The 18,394-nt window shown below is 40.1% G+C and overlaps 1 protein-coding gene across 2 annotated transcripts in view; it reads right to left on the bottom strand.

The window, feature by feature from the left end:
- The window catches only part of SERPINB12 (serpin family B member 12), a 51,625-nt gene that overhangs the window by 3,709 nt on the left and 29,522 nt on the right, over positions 1–18,394 (bottom strand). The window contains exons 3-8 of one of the 2 annotated variants that reach the window (XM_008952647.3): positions 10,304–10,489; positions 8,010–8,144; positions 6,748–6,888; positions 5,264–5,381; positions 2,351–2,493; positions 859–1,026 (exon numbers count right to left, since the gene is read on the bottom strand). In XM_008952647.3, the coding sequence (XP_008950895.2) occupies positions 859–1,026; positions 2,351–2,493; positions 5,264–5,381; positions 6,748–6,888; positions 8,010–8,144; positions 10,304–10,489 (891 nt within the window). The remainder of the gene's footprint in view (positions 1–858; positions 1,027–2,350; positions 2,494–5,263; positions 5,382–6,747; positions 6,889–8,009; positions 8,145–10,303; positions 10,490–18,394) is intronic. The other variant, XM_055102504.1, reaches the window with a different exon arrangement.

Here is an 18,394-nt window from a genome sequence, read left to right as displayed (position 1 = left end):
TGATTTCATTTAAAACTTCAAGCAAATATCTTTCCTCTTTAGAAGAAGTTAGGGGACAACTCAGGTTCCCGTGTGCTCTGGTGTTTGAGAGACACGTGTTCAAAGCACAGCAAGGCTCAGTCGATTAGTTGGGTTCTGTGGCCAAGCCCTAATTTTCTGAAGTTAAATTTCCTCTTCCATAAAAGAGAGATAATATGATTAAGTTGTTGCAAGCATTAATAAAATCATGTATATAAAGAACTTAACACAGTGATAGCACATAGCAAATTGTGAATAATGGTTGTTATTGATGTTGTAACTACTATACCTGCTATATTGGTATTCCTTTCTCACTTTCTCTCTCCTTCTATCTTTATCTCTTTACCCCCCTGGACAATCTGTAGCTGAGCTTCTCCAGCCTTTATGAATTCCTACCTCACAAGCAATCAATTCTGTTGTCACTCTCTACACTTCTGTCAAGGTACATATTCCCCAAAACAGTATTCAGTTAATTCTTTAATTAATTGAGCTATAGAAAAATGGTATGAGTAAGAGGCCAGAAGTCAGAATATTCAGAGAAAAGGAAAAACTTAAAAACTTCTCAAGTTACTCAGAACCCAGATTCCTTGATTTGCTAAAACAGTGGCAGAGAGCTATGAGATTAAAGAAGAAACTTCAATCCCAATATTTTTGACATTTGTTGTTTAATTCTAAACAAATGAGGAATAAATATCTAATCTAATTCAGATTCTTACACATTCCTTGATGTCTCTGACAGCTGAGGTACTGAATTTCCTCGAGATGGTAGATAGTAGACAGTGTTGTTCTCTAAAGATCTATCATTAAATATTTTGTAGAGATGTGGAAATGAAGATTTACCTCTTCCAGACCCTTCAGGTTATCTTTAGAGTGAGATGGCAGCAGCACGAACATGCTGAGCTTCCCCTTGGTGTACCTCATTTCCAGGATCTGTGCCTTCACCTCCTCTATGAAGCCAATTCTGTAGAGGCCTTTTTGCGTCATCATCTTCACACTCTTGTTTTCATTCTGTAGTAGTCAAGGTAGGAGGTCACAGGACGGCTATGGGAAACTCCCAAATTCATATGGCCCCAGCTTCACGGAGGACAGGGGTTCCTAAAGATGAGAAGGTTCTGCAGGAGAAGTCCTGAGCCACACCAGGGATCCAGCCTACAAGAGTCTACCCACTCATCAGTGGCCCTTACTTTGCCAACACTTTATCTTTCCATGTCTTTTTTTGTTGTGGAGTGACAGGGGTGGGGGCCAGGTGTTTGCTTTTTTGTTTCTGAGACAGGATCTTGCTCTGTCACCTAGGCTGCAGTGCAGTGGTGCCATCATAGCTCACTGCAGCCTCACCCTCCCGGGCTCAGGCAATCCTCCCACCTCAGCTTCCTGAGTAGCTGGGGCCACAGGCGTGGACCACCACACCTGGCTAATTTTTTTATTTTTTGTAGAGACAGGGTCTCCCTATGTTGCCCAGGCTAGTCTCAAACTCCTAGTCTCAAGTGATCCTCCCTCCTCAGCCTCCAAAAATGCTGGGTAAGCCACCTCACCTGGCCCTTTCCATGTATTTTAATCAGTTCTTCAGCTCCCAAGGTGACTATTGGTAAACTTACTATCAAAGCATCTCCACTGTTAAGTCAGCAGAAACACGCCCTGCCAGCTGTCCCACTGTAGGGCCTATCCCAGCCCAGCCCCTTGGCCTCATACCACCCCATGCCAGCTGGCCTGGATGACCCCACCACAGCACCAAGGGCAGACATCGTTAAGTGAGAATCATCTCCATATTAAATAACAACACCTGCTCCTTCAGAGGGACGGCACAACCCCAGGCACCTTAAATCTCATAATAACCTCAAGGTGGTGGGTGAGGGGTCATCAACCTGCAGATGGGGATATTTGGTGCTTGAGAGAAAAATGCATCTCCAGTAATAAGCTAGCTGGCCCACAAGTGGGTGGCTGGAACCCAACCCTTTCTGTTTCCTCCCATTCTAAATCTACTAGCTTAGAACACAAGTTTCTGGGGCAAACACTCACAGATTGAATCCTAATGCATGAATCCGGCTAACTTAGCCTTTCCATTTTTTGTCTCAAATCCTAAGTGGAAATCATAATAACACCCATCTCATAATGCTCTTTGGGGGAACAAATGAAATAACAAATGGAAAAATACTCAGTGCAGGAAGCACTTGGCACAAAAATACTCAATGAAATTCAGGTACTAGTTCTTATCAACAAAAAATGTTCTTATTGTAAATGTAAGCTGTAACTTTTCGAGTATACATATTGCAAATCATTCCTAGTGGAAATTATGAGTTGGCTAGCTAGAAAACCATGAGTTCTGATACACTACCGCATTTAGACAGAAAGGTGCATCCACAGTGTTTTCATGGTCAAAATACGTTTCCCATTTGGCCTTGAAGTAAACAGCATTCACCAGTACCAGCACAGTCTCAGCATTAATAGCGTCCTTGCTGAAGAGTTCCTTGATTTTACCTAAAAAAAGATCCCAGAGAATATCCTGAGTATGAATTGTATCAAAAGCATTTGTGTAGATAATTTTTTTTTTTTTGAGACAGAGTTTCACTCTTGTCTCCCAGGCTGGAGTGCAATGGCGTGATCCCTGCTCACTGCAACCTCTGCCTTCTGGGTTCAAGCGATTCTCCTGCCTCAGCCGCCAGAGTAGCTGGGATTACAGGCACCCGCCACCATGCCTGGCTAATTTTTTATTTTCAGTAGAGACGGGGTTTCGCCATGTTGGCCAGGCTGGTCTTGAACTCCTGACCTCAGGTGATCTGCCCACCTCGGCCTCCCAAAGTGCTGGGATTACAGGCACGAGCCACCGCGCCTGGCCGATAATTCTTTTTAATGCAGTTTATCACCCCCAAGACTAGGGAGTGTCTCATTCAAGAACTAACACAAGAAGATTAATTCACAGTCCTGGCTGGCGGTAAGCGAGGGGGTGATGGGGCAGGGGAGAAACCCTCTCACTCCACCTCGCAGGGGGTCCAATCACAGCACTGTAACAGAAGGAATCTCCTTTGATTCCCTGTATTGCTTGTGTTTGGAACTTGTCAGTAGACGTCTTATACTATGGTTTATATTTCAAATTATATAGTTAGTCATCTGACAATATGATAAGCTCCCTTGAGAACAAAGAACTACAATATAAACTTCCTGTCTCAAGCCCTCAACATAGCATAAGGTATATGCTTACATGTAAACAAAAATACACATAAATGTGCTAGACCATGATATAAAACCTATTTTATAGATACTTTTATATGCTCTTTCTCATTCCACCCCACCTTAATCAATTAATTGATCCATCCCACGATAAGGAGGTATCATTATCCTTTCTTCATAGAAGAATCAATTGCATCCAGGGAGAGCTGAAGTCACACAGCCAAGAAGCAGTAAGACTGGCGGGAATGGGTCCTCAGGCCTTCCACCTTTGGGCTCAGCTCTGGGGCTCCTTCCACAATAACACAGCCCTAAGCTCCACTTGAAAAGCCCCAGGCTAGCGGGCAATATCCCATCTTTAGGGTACACCCTTTCCTACTCAAACTACCAAATCACCAGTTACTTGAATATTTGCAGATGTCTTAAGAAGAAAAGATCTTCCATCTCAAGAAGAGCTCTACTTAAATCCCATAATAATAGATTAGGTTGACATCATCTACATTTAAAATTCTCTGGAGGAGTTAACTCACTAAGGGGAAAGTACATATCCAGGCCTTAATATGAGCTTTGTTAATGAATTGCTTTCCTTTTGACAGCTGAGTAGAGCCTTGAAAGAATGGTCATTTTTGTGGCCTATGAAAGAAGGAAAAAGCAATAATTTTGGAATGTAGAGACTTCTCCCAAGGAAACGCAGGCAGGGGTATCCCATCCCTAAGTCAGTGTGAGAAAAAGAGGAGACAGGGAGAGAAAGCCACCAAATGGAAGGGAGGAACCGAAAGTGGCGCTCTGGTACCAAGGACAGCCTAAAATAAGTCAACTATCATTTCCCAGCCTCCAGCCACTCAAAATGTATGCAAATGCCTGGGGTCATGGTCTCACTCTGAAGGCAGGAGACATAATGCACTACCTGTGCTCTCTCATGCACTCCAAACTTTTCACTGTACACGAACACCTCCGCCAGCCCCACACGATGATCAAAAAGGGGCCTAGTCTGTGTCCAGCAGCCTGACCTGACCCTTCAGGTCTCTAACTTTGGTCCTGGAGGGAAGAGTTTATTCTGTTTTTCAAATTCACACAGGCACCGGTAGAAGGGAGCATTCTCTAAGCCCCACCTGGAAGATCAGCACTAATGAGGCTGGTGTCCCCTTTCCCGCCCAGAGCCAGCAAGACCAGAGACCAAAACTGCAATAATAAATAACAGCAATATCTAAGCAGTTTAACTGTTTGATGCTGTTCAGACCATGCTTTTTTGCTTTGTTTTGTTTTTTAATTTCAACTTTTATTTTAGATACAGGGAGTACATGTGCAGGTTTGTTACATGGCATGTTGCTCACAGACAGTAGGCATAGTACCCTATAGGTAGTTTTTCAACCCATTCCTCTCTCCCTCCCTGCCCCCAGTTAGTATCTGGAGGGTCCATTGTTCCTTGCCATATTTATGTCCGTGTGTCCTCAATGTTTAGCTCCCACTTATAAGTGAGAACAATGTTTGCCTTTCTGTTCCTGTGTTAATTCATAGGATTATGGCCTCCATTTCCATCATGTTACTGCAAAGGACATGATTTCATTCTTTTTGATGGCTGTGTAGTATTCCATGGTGTATATGTACCACATTTTCTTTATCCAACCCACTATTGATGGACACTTAGGTTAATTCCATGTCTTTGCTATTGTGAATAGTGTGGTGATGAACTTATGAGTGCATATGTCTTTTTGGTAGAATGATCTCTATTTCTTTGGATATATACCCAGTAATGGGATTGCTGGGTCGAATGACAGCTCTGTTTTAACTCTGAGAAATTTCCAAACTGCTTTCCACAATGGCTAATTTACATTCCCACCAATAGTGTATAAGTGTTCCCCTTTATCTGAAGCCTTGACAGAATCTGTCGTTTTTTAACTTTTTAATAATAGTCATTCTGACTGGTGTGAGATGATATCTCATTCTGCAAACCGTGGTTTGAACATAGTCCACATATGTGAACCTCTGGCCCCCAGTAGACCAGCAATCTGCAAAGCTAGGCAGACCAATTTTCTTTTAAATGGAAACCAATATCAGCTCCCGTGCTTTTGGGCATTCTTACCTTGGGATTGACATTCAACCCAGAAGTTAATCTCTTGTCTGGATTTTTCAGGGTTTTTTTGGAAATCAACACTTTCAATCGTCGTGTGGTAAAATTGAATCACACCATCTAAGTATTCCTGTTCCATTGGAATAAAAGGGAAATAATGCAATAAAGTCAGGCAGTGATGCTCATAGTTAGGAGTGAGGTTCTCCTGAGAAGTCTCCCAAGAAAGATGAGCCTGGTCATTTCACATTGCATGGACAGGCCTGAGAGTTTCTAGCCATCCCCAGTCTTAAACTAGCCAGAGACATTTCAGTTTTTTTAGTGACAAATGAGGATATCGAATATTATTCATGAACAGTCTATAGTTACAACGGGACAAGCCTTTCCTACTGGATATCCTTTTATTTCAACAACCCATCTGTGGAGCCATCACAAGGTAAATATCAAGTAACTTGAGAGACTTGGCTGGAAAATGCTTCTGTTTTTAAGAATTAAACTCCCGCTTAATGGTTGCAGAGTTTCTGTTTAGAGTGATGAAAAAAAAAGTTTTAGAAATAGATAAGGTGATGGTTACCCAACATTCTGAATGTAAGTAATGCTACTGAAATGTACACATAAATGGTAAATTTTATATGTATTTTACTATAATTTTAAAAAATCAGTAATGTAATATACCAAACCCATTGGTTTGTGTACTTTTAACAGGTGAATTGTTTAATACATGAATTTATAGCTCATAAAAAGGCTAGTTTTAAAAAATCCAGCATGAAAAATCTTACTTTCATTGCAAGGAAACACACTTATTTTGGCCAAAGGAGGCCACCCAACCCCTGGCTAGTCCTGCGCTAACCAACCATGTCACATCTTTGCCATTGGTCATAGCCCCCACATTTATTGTTTAGCACATGGCTCCTTCTAGTGATTCAAAAGGAGACTGAAGCCCAGATGGAGACCCAGCTTGCTCTAGGTAGGAAGCTGTTTAGCCACAGACACAAGTCCTGTGCCTTTCAGCTCCAAATGCCAAAACGCAGTCTCCTCCTGCTACCCCACTCTCAAAAGAGCATAGTGAACACAATTGCATTGCGGGGGTAGCCTGATCCTGGCACAAAAGGAGATTCCACAGAAATGTCTCGGGGGCACCTAACAGATAAGGGAGAGAGAAGTGCAGCAACCAGGCACATTGACTGGGGAAGACAGTCAGGAGAGGATGCCATTACCAAGCCCACACGTGCTCCAAAGCCTCCATTACTCACACAACCCTTTCCCACCCACTCTATTCCACCCACAATGGGCCCCGTAAACTGCTCACATTGAACACTGGGAAGAGAAGAAAAGTGTGGGACTGAAAGAGGGAGGTCCTGGACACCTCACCAGTCCACAGCGCATCATCCTGTCAAAGAGGTTTGTGTTCTAGATGGCAGGTGAGTAACCTAGCTACTCCCTGATTTTTAAATAGTATGCTACATGGTAGCTTTAGTCACCATTCGTGTGCAACTCACCTGACAGATTGGGAATTCCTGCCCTCCATAAAGCCTGTTGGCAATACTCAGTGTGTAATCAGTCTTGATCCTGTCTAATTTGGAGAGAAGCTGCCCAAAGTAGCAGCTGACCAGTCCGCTCTCATTGTTTAAGGACCCAGCCTAAGGAAAGAAGAAACAAAATGTGACCTTCACTGTGTCTATCAGAAGAGCTAAACACCGCTAAAAGATACGTGTTTTGTACAGAAGCAAGATAGAGCTTCTTAGTAAGATGTCAGTTGTCTCTGTTACCATGCTGGGGGAAGTGAGCTGGGAAGAACAGAGGAATGGAGGGTGAGAAGTGGTCCCAGTGGAAGATTATGGCTCCCACATCTATATCAAGATCATCCAGGAAAAATACATCTAGGGAACTCAGCAACGCTCACTATATTTCAGACTGACACACTCTGATTTTCTTTACATTTCAAAGAGGCCAGGCGCGGTGGCTCATGCCTGTAATCCCAGCTACTCTGGAGGCTGAGGCAGGAAAATTGCTTGAACCCAGGAGGCGGAGGTTGAAGTGAGCTGAGATTGCGCCACTGCACTCCAGCCTGGCGACACAACAAAACTCCATCTCAGAAAAAAGAAAAAGAAAGAAAGAGAGAAAAAGAGAAGGAGAGAAGAAGGAGAGAAAGAAAGAAAGAGAGAGAGAGAAAGAAAGAAAGAAAGAAAGAAAGAAAGAGAAAGAAAGAAAGAAAGAAAAGAAAGAAGGAAAGAAAGAAAGACGGAAAGAAAGAAAGAAAGACAATCATCTATCCACCCTCCTCTTAAACTTTCTAAGGTAGGGGGACGCATACCCTGGAGAATATCTTTCCTCCTCCTGGCATGAGGCAACCAATAAAAGTTTTGTCTGTCAGTGCAGATTTCAGCACGAAATGAAACAAGCAGAGATAGAGGGAGACAGTAAGAATTCCACAGCTGACCCTACCCCTTACCACCTTTATCTTTGACCATACTCTATGTTGGGGCCCTGTGGCCTGTAGAAGCAGATGAGGGACAGAGTGATGATCTAGACTTCTTTATCATAAGCAGAAGATACCAGATCCTGCTCTTTAGGAAACTAGCTGATAGCCAAGGACATCTGAGATCCATACTCAGGAATCACAGATCACATGAGGTTATTGCTGTTGATGGTATCCAGAGTCTAATATTTGGGGATAAGCAACTATCACCAAATATCCTACAGCCAGAATAAGCAGTTTGTAAAAAAAGAAAGGCAAGAGTTTTCTACGGTGACGGTTCACCTGCTGATCCAGAGGCTCTGTCGTTTTTTTCTGCCCCTCCAGAGAGCTGTCAGCCAGCACTTTTTGTTTGTTGCTTTTCAGACAAGGGTCAGGTTCTTTGCTTTCATTCTGGGAAAATTCGTTGAAGTGTAGTACCTGCATGATAACGGGATGGGGTCTTTCAGATAATATGAACAGAGGGAAGCCTGAATAACTTCAGAAACATTTCATAATGAGACAATGACTATGATTACATAGTCAAACAAAACAATCAACAACAGTTTAAAGGAAAGTGGGTGCTTCTGTCCTTGGGTTGGGAGGTGGAGTGGAGGAGAAGAACAAACTGCTACCCTGGGAGAGCATTTATGAATAAATGTAACCAAACTAAAAGAATATAGAGGTATCCACAAGCTAAATGTAGCTATGGAGCATTTCATAGATACCCAATCTGAATTGACTGTAAGTGCAAAATACACACCAGATCTTGAATATAGTATAAAAAAAATAAAATAGCTCATTAAAATTTTTATATTGATGATATGTGGATATATTTTGCATATACTAGGTTAAAAAATTATTATTAAAATTAGTCCCACCTGTTTCTTTTTACTTTTGTAATACAGTTACTAAAAATTTTTAAATTACTATGTGGTTCTCATTATGTTTGTGTCAGACAGTGCTGATCTAGAGTTTCACATGAATCAAGGGAGTGAGGACAGCAAAGACAAGTTATCCAGGGCCTGGTAGAAAGGTAGGAGACAGGTGTCATATCCTGCACTACTCAGACCCATTTGGTCAGCAGGTGCCCTCAACTGCCTAAGAAAGAACATCTGAATTCCGCCCTGCAAGATGCAAACCACACTCTAAAGCTAAGTTTTGCTAATGGAATAAGAAAATAATACACCAAATCTTAGTAGATGAATAAAGCAGAATGACCCCAGAAACACATTCTGTCTTAATCCATAAATTCTACTGCTCCATATTCAGGGGAAACAGCCTGATTTGTGCATAACCCCCGCACTATGTGCTACATCCAAGGAAGTATAAGGCCAACCACGGGAACTTGTAGTTTATTTGGGGATTTGTTCTTATTACCTTCATTTATTTATTCTAGAAATGTTTACTAGGTGCCTACTGTAAGCCAAGCACTGTTCTAGGACAAAAATCCCTGCCCTCTAGGAGATTATATTCTAGTGGAGGAGGCATACAAAAATCAAGACACATAGTAATTAATTACTGTATGCAGTATGTTAGACAGTGGAAAATGCCACATGAAAAAAAAGTATCCCTTATGGTTTGGAGGTCAAGATGCAGCACTAGATTAGGAGGTCAAAGTAGGCCCCATATAGGAGATAAACAGTGATCAAAGTCTTGAAGAAGAAAGTGGGCTGAGGTCAGTTACCAGGGGAAAGAGCCATCAGGCAAAGGGACCGAGAGCAAAGGCCCCAAGATAGGATGGGCATGGCTTACCCAAGGAAGCCAGGAGGCCAGTGTGACAGGTACAGTGAGGAGGGATGAAAGTGAGAGATGGAGTCACAGGGCTTATCTGGGATTCAGATCTCCAGATCCTTGTGGGCCATTGTAAGGACTTGAACTGCTATCATGAGTGAAATAAGAAATCCAGGTTTTTGAACAGATGAGAAATAGAATCTGGCTCAGGTTTTAAAAGGGTCTCTTGGACTGCTGTGCAAAGGATAGATTGCCAGTGAGAGCAGGAAAGCCCATCAGGAAGTTGCTGCAGTATCCAGGTGAGAAAAGATGGTTGTGGTTCAGACCTCAAGGAGACTGGGAGAAGTGCCTGGATTATGGATATCTTTCAAAAGAAAAGAAGCCAACAGAATTTTCTAACAAATGTGGTTTAAAGTGAGAGAGAAAGAGTCCAGGAGGACACCAAGCTGTCTAGCCACTGGAACCATATATGGTACTTAATGAATATTTATTTAATGAAATGAGTGAGACAGAAGACATATACACATACTAAAAATCGCTAGCAATATTTGTATTAGCAATCATAGAGTAAAAGAGTGACAGACATGCATACAGAGATAAAGATAGAGATGAATGAGAAAAGCTGCCAGACATGAAGTTGAGGAGCACCCTAAAGAAGGTACAAGTTTAAGTGAGACTTTAAGAATGGTAGGATCGAAGAGGAAGTAAGATGGAGAAAATACAAATAAAGACTCAGAGACAGGGATGGGTTCTGACTAAGCCCAGGGTGCAATAAGCCCCTTGGCTTGCCTAAGTGGGATTAGCGTCTGACTTTGAGTGTGGACCCAGAGTTTAGGACCCTGTGTAGCACCCTAGTGGACACGTACCTCATCAATCTGATGTGCACTGTCACTTCTAGCGCCCAAGCGTACCATACCAAGGGCAGCTGAGAGGCTCAGGGGAGAGAAAAATATGTTTTTATGACGATCATCTTTGCTTATCTCTTGAAAAAGATCAAAGCAAAATTTGGTGTTTGCTGTAACAAGAGAGTCCATTGTAAAACTTATAACGATCTAAAACCAAAAAAAAAGGAGAAAGAGAAAATGGTGATTGGAAGAAAATAAGTGAACAAACAATTTTATTTTACATACCTGAAATACAATCATGCACAATTATTCAGTATGCTATTAAGAACTGGAAAACTAAGGTCATTATCATCCCTGTATATAAATATTGGTGTTGATATCGATATTGATAGACAGAGATCTATTTTCATTTAGTAGTGTGAATTCGTTTCCTGGGGCTGCCATAAGAAATTACCACAGACTGAGTGGTTTAAATAGCAGGAGTTTATTCTCCCATGGTTCTGGGGGACAGACGTCCAAAATCAAGATATCAGCAGATTTGGTTCATTTCAAGACTCTCAGGGAAAATCTGTTTCATGCCTCTCTCTCAGCTTCTGGTGGTTGCCAGCAAACTTTGACATTCCTTGACTTGTAGACAAATCACTCAAGTCTCTGCCTCCATTTTCACATTCTTCTCTTTATTGTCCATGTATGTATCCAAATTTCCCTCTTCTTTTAAAGACAGCAGTCACCGAATTAGAGCCCATCCTAAGCCAGTACAACCTCATCTTAATTTGACCACATCTGCAAAGACCCTATTTCCAAACAAGGTCATATTCACAGGTAGAAGGATTAGGACTTAAACTATATTTTTAGGGGACATAATCCTACCCACTTTGTGGTGGAACTCCCTTTATTCATGTAAAATGAAGCCAAAGGCCAACATTCTTATTATCAAGTTAGCAGCCAAGCAAACATCATCCCATCTCATTCTTCTCCACAGATTGTGGCTGGTTCTGCTTACACCTTTTGCCTGTACTCTCCCCTCATTGCTCTGTGACTGAGGATATGCCCAGGAAATTCCCATGGGTCATGTGCCTTGTTAACATTCTCACCCCCTTTTGACTCATCCCACATGCAAACTACAGAATTTGAGGCACTTCAGTCGGTCATTCATATTGTTCAAGAGACAATAAATCTTGAATGATGCTGGGGGTCTTGATGTCACCAGGTGTACTAGTCCATTTTCACACTGCTACAAAGAAACACCAGAGACTGTGTCATTTATAAAGGAAAGAGTTTTAATTGACTCACAGTTCTGCATGGCTGGGGAAGCCTCAGGAAACTTACAATCATGGCGGAAGGAGAAGGAGAAACAAGTACCTTCTTCATTAGGCGGCAGGAGAGAGAGAGAGAAAAGGAGGAACTGCCAAACACTTATAAAACCATCAGATCTCATGAGAATTCACTCACTATCACAAGAACAGCATGGGGGAAACTTCCTTCATGATCCAATCACCTCCCACCAGGTCCCTCCCTCAACACGTGGAGATTATGGGGATCACAATGTGTGATGAGATTTGAGTAGGGACACAGAGCCAAACCGTATCACCAGGTTCAATGTCCTCTTTGACAGTGTAGAACTACAGATAATATAGAACCAGAGTAAGATAGTGACTTCCTAAGAACAGGTATCTTGCCTTCCCCACCCAATCTATTCCAGAGTATCAAGAGAATATGTAGATCTCACCACTGACCTATGCCTTTCAAATGAAATGCCTTTTCTTTTGTCTCTTTGCCTATGGATATTGTGTATTTCCAAGATAGAAATGTAAATCCTCTTATTTGTGCTTTTATCATCAGATACAGCACACCATAAGCATGAAGAAATATTGCTGCATTGAATGGAATGGTGTAATTTGTTTTAACACTTTCCCAGTTAATATAGATTTTCTTAGCCTATAAAACCTAATTCAAAAAGATAACATTATGTAACTTTTTTAAAAATGTGTCTAACATGTGCCAAATATCTTACATGTGTTAGCTTTAATCCTACAACTCTGCAAGGTAGATATGATCATTCCTTGTTTTTCAGAAAAGAAAACTGCAGAATCAAATAGCACATATATTTGGCCCCAAACTAAGTAAACTTTCTACTGTATCTATCATTTCTAAGTTGCCCCTCAACTGATGATAGGTGATCAAACACATGCCTGCTGTATGTGGGTACTCTCCCCCCTTATTCAGCTTATAGTCCATTTTATTGTTACATTTTCTTTCTGCCAAGTTTGTACCTATCTCACAGTTCTTATCTTGCATCTGGGAACTGGGTTTGAGACATACTTTGTATTTTCAAACTAATTTCAGGGTAATCATAGATCACCAGAGTGTTTTCAGGAGCATTATGCCTTAATTGATGGGTGTTTTTTGAGTAATGGATGTCCTGGATGTATCTGGAAATTCAATAATGCCTCACATCTCAGAAAGCTACCCTTGCATATGTTGGTAAACATCTTGATGTCCAACAGATTTTCTCTACACATAGCTCACATTACCCATCTAGTAACAAGTCTACTAACAAAGAAAAGAAAACCAACAAATTAAAGATGGTCTGAGTTGGGGGGATTTCACAGGCTTTCGATTAATGATAAAATTTTGTGTGAAATGTAGTCTAATATTTTTTAAAACCTTTTTCGTATAACTTAGGTTAATGTTTGATTAAAATCTTCAGCTCGAAGGAGGAGAAGGTAAACGGCATCCTGGCAATTTGGCCATCACTATTAAAAGAAGACAAGAGCCTGACTATATTTAAGGAAAAGAAGTGGCTGGTTAGAAAGACTGAATGATCCCAACCTGGCTCTTCAAATGTTCCAGTTAATCACTTGGCTTCACCCCTTCTGCCTTCTAGCATGAGCACTCCCAGAACTGAATGATCAGAGTCTTGCCTGCTTTAGAAAGGACATGACTACTCATGCAGGCCAACTCCCTACTTCTCAAGATAAAAAAAACTGAGGCCAAATGAGGTGAAGTGACTTGCAACAATCATGCAGCTGTCCAGAAGCAAAGCAAGGCTAAGACTTCCTCATGCCTAGGGCTGCTTCCTCCTAGATCACACAGTTTTTCACATTCCATTCCATTCTAATTCTGGCACTACACTTACTCACTCTGTGGGCTACAGAACACTCCAAAACTCTCTCTGCCTGTTTCTGCATCAAGCTTCTATGAACTTTGTGAACTACTTTCCAGGAGTACTGTGATGCTCTCACCCCAGCGACAATTCCCTTTTCTGAGTGTTACCTGGTTCTAAGCTTTCATTACAGTTGTGTGCAGCTTTAATGCTGCCTCACCTTCCAAGGGAGTTGAGGGAACAATAGCAACAGAAAACAACGAAAAAAAAACAGCTGGACAGTTGCTGTTAAAGTTTTACGACTATATGTAAGCCCTTACAATAGGAAGATCTTTCCTGCCTTTACATACAAGTCTAAAACATAGCAAATAATGAACATTTAACGACTAGATTAAAATGTCATCTGCTAACCACCTTCTGAAGGGTTGCTTGGTTATTTTGGGGGGTGGGGGTGAGTCAGTTTTTTTAAATTAGAAACTGCCTAAATCTGACACCAACCTAATTATGAAGTTCTCCCACTGGGTTAGTCACTATATATAAAAGATGAACTGAACAAGAGACAATCTCTGCCTTTGAGAAATCTACGACCTAACAGAGCAGATAATGCATTCGCAGATTCAGGAGTAGAGTTTAAGAAGCACAGAAGAGTAAGATATTAATTTACAAAATGAAATAGAAAAGGGAAAAGAGTGTTTTGTAGGAAGCACTCATTAAGATTTGATTATTCCAATAACACAGATTCAAATAGGCAATTTTAAAATATAACACTTTAAAAATACTTCAAAGCTTTTTAACATTGCTTTTATTTATTAAAAATAAGCTTAGACTGTTAGTAAAAATCATGTTATGTTATGTTGTTGCAATTAAAAAGAAAAGAGAAAGAAATTTAAGATTAATTGTCTTGTTCTCATCAAAAATCCCTTTGAAACCAGCCTAATTGTTCCATAGAAATGAGTTTATGGTCTTTTTGAATAAACATAGAAATTGACCCTCCTGGTCTTAAAGCTTGAAACTTACATTTGTCTTATCTGAATTACTTCCTCAGGAAACCCATTCGCAGGCCTCCCAGAGAGTATCAAGCAACTGAAATTCACATCATGGCATGCAGACAAAGAGATAGCAGAACCCACACTCATCTTGATTATTTTCTTTCCCCTCCCTAATCCTTATTTTCCCATATGTAGCTACATTTCTTCCCCACTATATAAACCTCCCATTTTAGTAAGTTGAGGGAGAATGATTTGAGATTTATCCCCATCCCTTTGGCTGACATCATCTGATTAAAGCCTTCTTCCCTGGCAACACTTGTCTCAGTGATTGCCTCTCTGGGCGGTGAGCAATAGGACATAGACCAAATCCCTGGCATTTCAATAATGCCTTTTACATGGACACTAATTTGAAAACAGTAATGACTAAATCACAAATTCCAAATCAATTGGATTCAAAATAGGACCACTTTAGCAAGAAATAGAAAGGCAGAGATCTAAATATTACAATACCAAAATGTAATTGTAAGAGAGATTTCTCAAAGGTATGTAGCAAAATCACCTTAAGAATTTTTTTAAAATATGTACAAATATGTTCATAGCAACACTTTCATAATAGCCAAAACTCAGGAACAACGCAAATGTCCATCATCAGCAGAATAAACACATAGCATGGATCTCACATCACATCATAAGATAATGTTGAGTAAAAGAAATCATACATGCAGCCCAGCCAACATGGTGAAACCCCGTTTCTACTAAAAATACAAAATTAGCCAGGCATGGTGGCATGCACCTGTAATCCCAGCTACTTGAGGGGCTGAGGCAGGAGAATCGCTTGAACCTGGGAGGCAGAGGTTGCAGTGAGCTGAAATCGTGCCATTGCACTCCAGCCTGGGCAACAGGAGCGAAATTCCATCTCAAAAAAGAAAAAAAAGAAATCATACCTGAAAACTTTCTTTTTTTTGTTTTTGTTTGTTTGTTTGTTTGTTTGTTTGAGATGGAGTCTCGCTCTGTCGCCCAGGTTGGAGTGCAGTGGCGTGATCTTGGCTCACTGCAAGCTCTGCCTCCCAGGTTCATGCCATTCTCCTGTCTCAGCCTCCCGAGTAGCTGGGACTACAGGTGCCCACCACCACAACCGGCTAATTTTTTGTATTTTTAGTAGAGACAGGGTTTCACCGTGTTAGGCAGGATAGTCTCGATCTCCTGACCTCGTGATCTGCCTACCTCGGCCTCCCAAAGTGCTGGGATTACAGGTGTGAACCACCGCGCCCGGCCGAAAACTTTCATACTGTATGATTCCATTTACATAAAGTTCCAAAACTGGCAAAACTAATCTGCAGTTTTAGAGGTCAACAGAGTGGCTATCCTTAGGAATGAGTGGGGAGAACTGTGGTTAGCCACAGGTAGGGACAGTAGCAGACTGTCTCCCAAAACACAAAAGTCAACAAAAATCCATGATTCACAATGTTTGCTGATTTCTATGGTGTAAATACCCCCATTAAGGTTAATTTCAAACTGCCAGCAAGACACCATTGTACCCAGAGTTGGGAAAAATGCACAAAATCAGCTCTTGTGAGCTGGTATGAGCCGGCCTCAGGACACCATGTAAACTAGGCATGAAGGAGACTTCTAGGAAGCTGGTACTGGTTCCTTTTTTGGTTGGAGTGTTGGTTACACATTAAGCTTACACTTATTTCTTATGCACTTATGTATTAATGTGTGTGTGGGTGTTCATGCAGGTATATATGTATAAGGTTTAATTTTAAAATGTATTGTAGATGTATTACTAAACATGGCATTTAATTTTAAGACATTGCAAGTTAGTGCCTAACACAATAGCTAAGAATACTGTATATGGAAAATTGAAGAGAAATTTTTCAGAATGAAATTTTGGCTCCAGATGCATTTAGGGAATGCTCCCCAAGCATTCACAGGCCGTACTTGGTGTTTACTCTGGAAAATATCCACCACACAAAGAAGTTATTGTTTGATTGAGTCTAAAGGCAATTGCTCACACAGGCTGCCTCTTAGTGAGCTACAACTTGAAAAACTTGTATGCAATTTACTTCAGTCATCATTATTTTCCAACAGACTTGAAATAATCTTTTAAAATAGTAAGGTCTCCCAAAATTCATTCAGCTTAAGTAATTGGTGCTAACTCTATCCACAGTGACGTTATACTACTAATAGCTACTGTTCAATTTGAGCTTGTGATATGTCTGGCATTTCACAAATATTGTCTCTATTTTTCAAAAAATCCTGTAAGTTAGAAATAATTTTCATTGTACTTCCAACCACTACGTGGCACAAGTGGTGTGCAAATCAGTTCTTTCAGTCTGATTTCAAAGCTACCTCTTTCCTCCTATACCAGGCCACCCTCTGGAGCAGATAACACTTGTGCTCAAAAAGGCCGTGTCCTGAGTGACCACCATGTGGCTCTATGGGATGCAGATGCCACCAGCAGGTCCATGTCTTGTTTGTGTCTCTTACCAAGACCACTGGTTGTAGAAAGGACCTCCTAGCACTGAGAGTCCATCTCAGGACGGCCGTGAACTCCCTCTCTGGAAGGCACTTCTCAAGCTCCAGTTTGTCCTCCAAAGATTCCTACAATCTCTATGGGGGTTGCTTCTCTAGACTGAAAATTTACTCAAAAAATCCTTCTCAAATTGCATTGAAATCTGTGCAAATGTATCCTAAATATAGATTGAGATTTCAAGATTGCAAACAATCGTAGCCTAATTGGGAGTGACTTACATGATAGCTCCCATGTACTATCCACAATGTCACCTCCTACTGACCATAGCTATATAGGAAAGAGAAGATAAGCAGCTCTTAGTCAGAAGAAAAAGAAAAAAATTCATTTTATATCAATACAAATACTATCATATTTTTGCCTATAATATTTTCCAAGTAAGGGATTCACGATTTAACCTCTAATGAAGTAGAAGAAGGAATTTTATTCTCAAGGTCTAATTTGTTATACAGATGGCAGAATAATAGTAATGAGGAATTTTGCCCTCACAATACTGAAAAATAAATCGCCTTTATTTTTCCGTGTGCTTTCCAATCTCTCAATCACTGCACTGATATGTGTGTACGTGCCTGTTTATATGAACATTTTATGTTCACTTGTTTTCACTTCAAATTGCATCTTAAGTGTTTATCCTAATACTGTCTTCATACATGTTCTTTTAATGGCCTTATAATATCTCATTATACTGACATATCTAAATGTTTAAACTAACATCATATTGCTAGATACTTAAATTAGCTTCCCAGTTTTTATTAATATGAATAATTCTACGATAAACATTGTCACAAATATAGCTTTTATCTCCCTTCATATTATTTCTTCAGAGTATCTTCTTCAACATGGGATTTCTAGGTCAAATATTATAAAGATTTTTAACTTTCATACTGTCAGCCAAAAGTTACAGATGAAACTGCTATATCATAATCACCTTTTTCAGATATTATTGCCATTCTTAATAACTTAAAAAATAAAAAGAAAATTGTATTATTTTTAAATTTACATGGCATTGATACTTGCTAACATTTGAATGTTTCTCCATGTGTTCTTTTCTCTTTATAAATTCTCACATATTAACTGTCTCTTGTTCATCTGTCAATTATCTATTGAGGTCTTGATCATTTATTTATGGATCATTATGAACTCTTCATATTATATAAACATTTTATGTTTTTCAAACTTGTTCTTTAAAAAAATTTCCCCTGTTTTACCTTCCTTTATTTTCTTTATTGTTATTATAGAATTGTTTTTACTCTTATTTACTGAAAATTGTCAATATTTTCTGGCGCTCTCTTCTATCACTTCAAAACCTTGAAAGTAATGTATTTTCAACTTAATTTTAAAACCTCACCTACTTTCAATTTTTTACAAGAAAGAAAATCTTTCCTGTAAGATTTTAACTTACGTTGTTAGCTTTGAAGATACATTTTTAAATACTGATTATCTGAAATGTGTAACATTTTTAATTTTTTAAAGGTATTTTTTTC

Source organism: Pan paniscus, chromosome 17, assembly GCF_029289425.2.
Source record: "Pan paniscus chromosome 17, NHGRI_mPanPan1-v2.0_pri, whole genome shotgun sequence".
Taxonomy (NCBI): Eukaryota; Metazoa; Chordata; class Mammalia; order Primates; family Hominidae; genus Pan; species Pan paniscus.
This window is presented reverse-complemented; position numbering and strand designations above follow the sequence as displayed.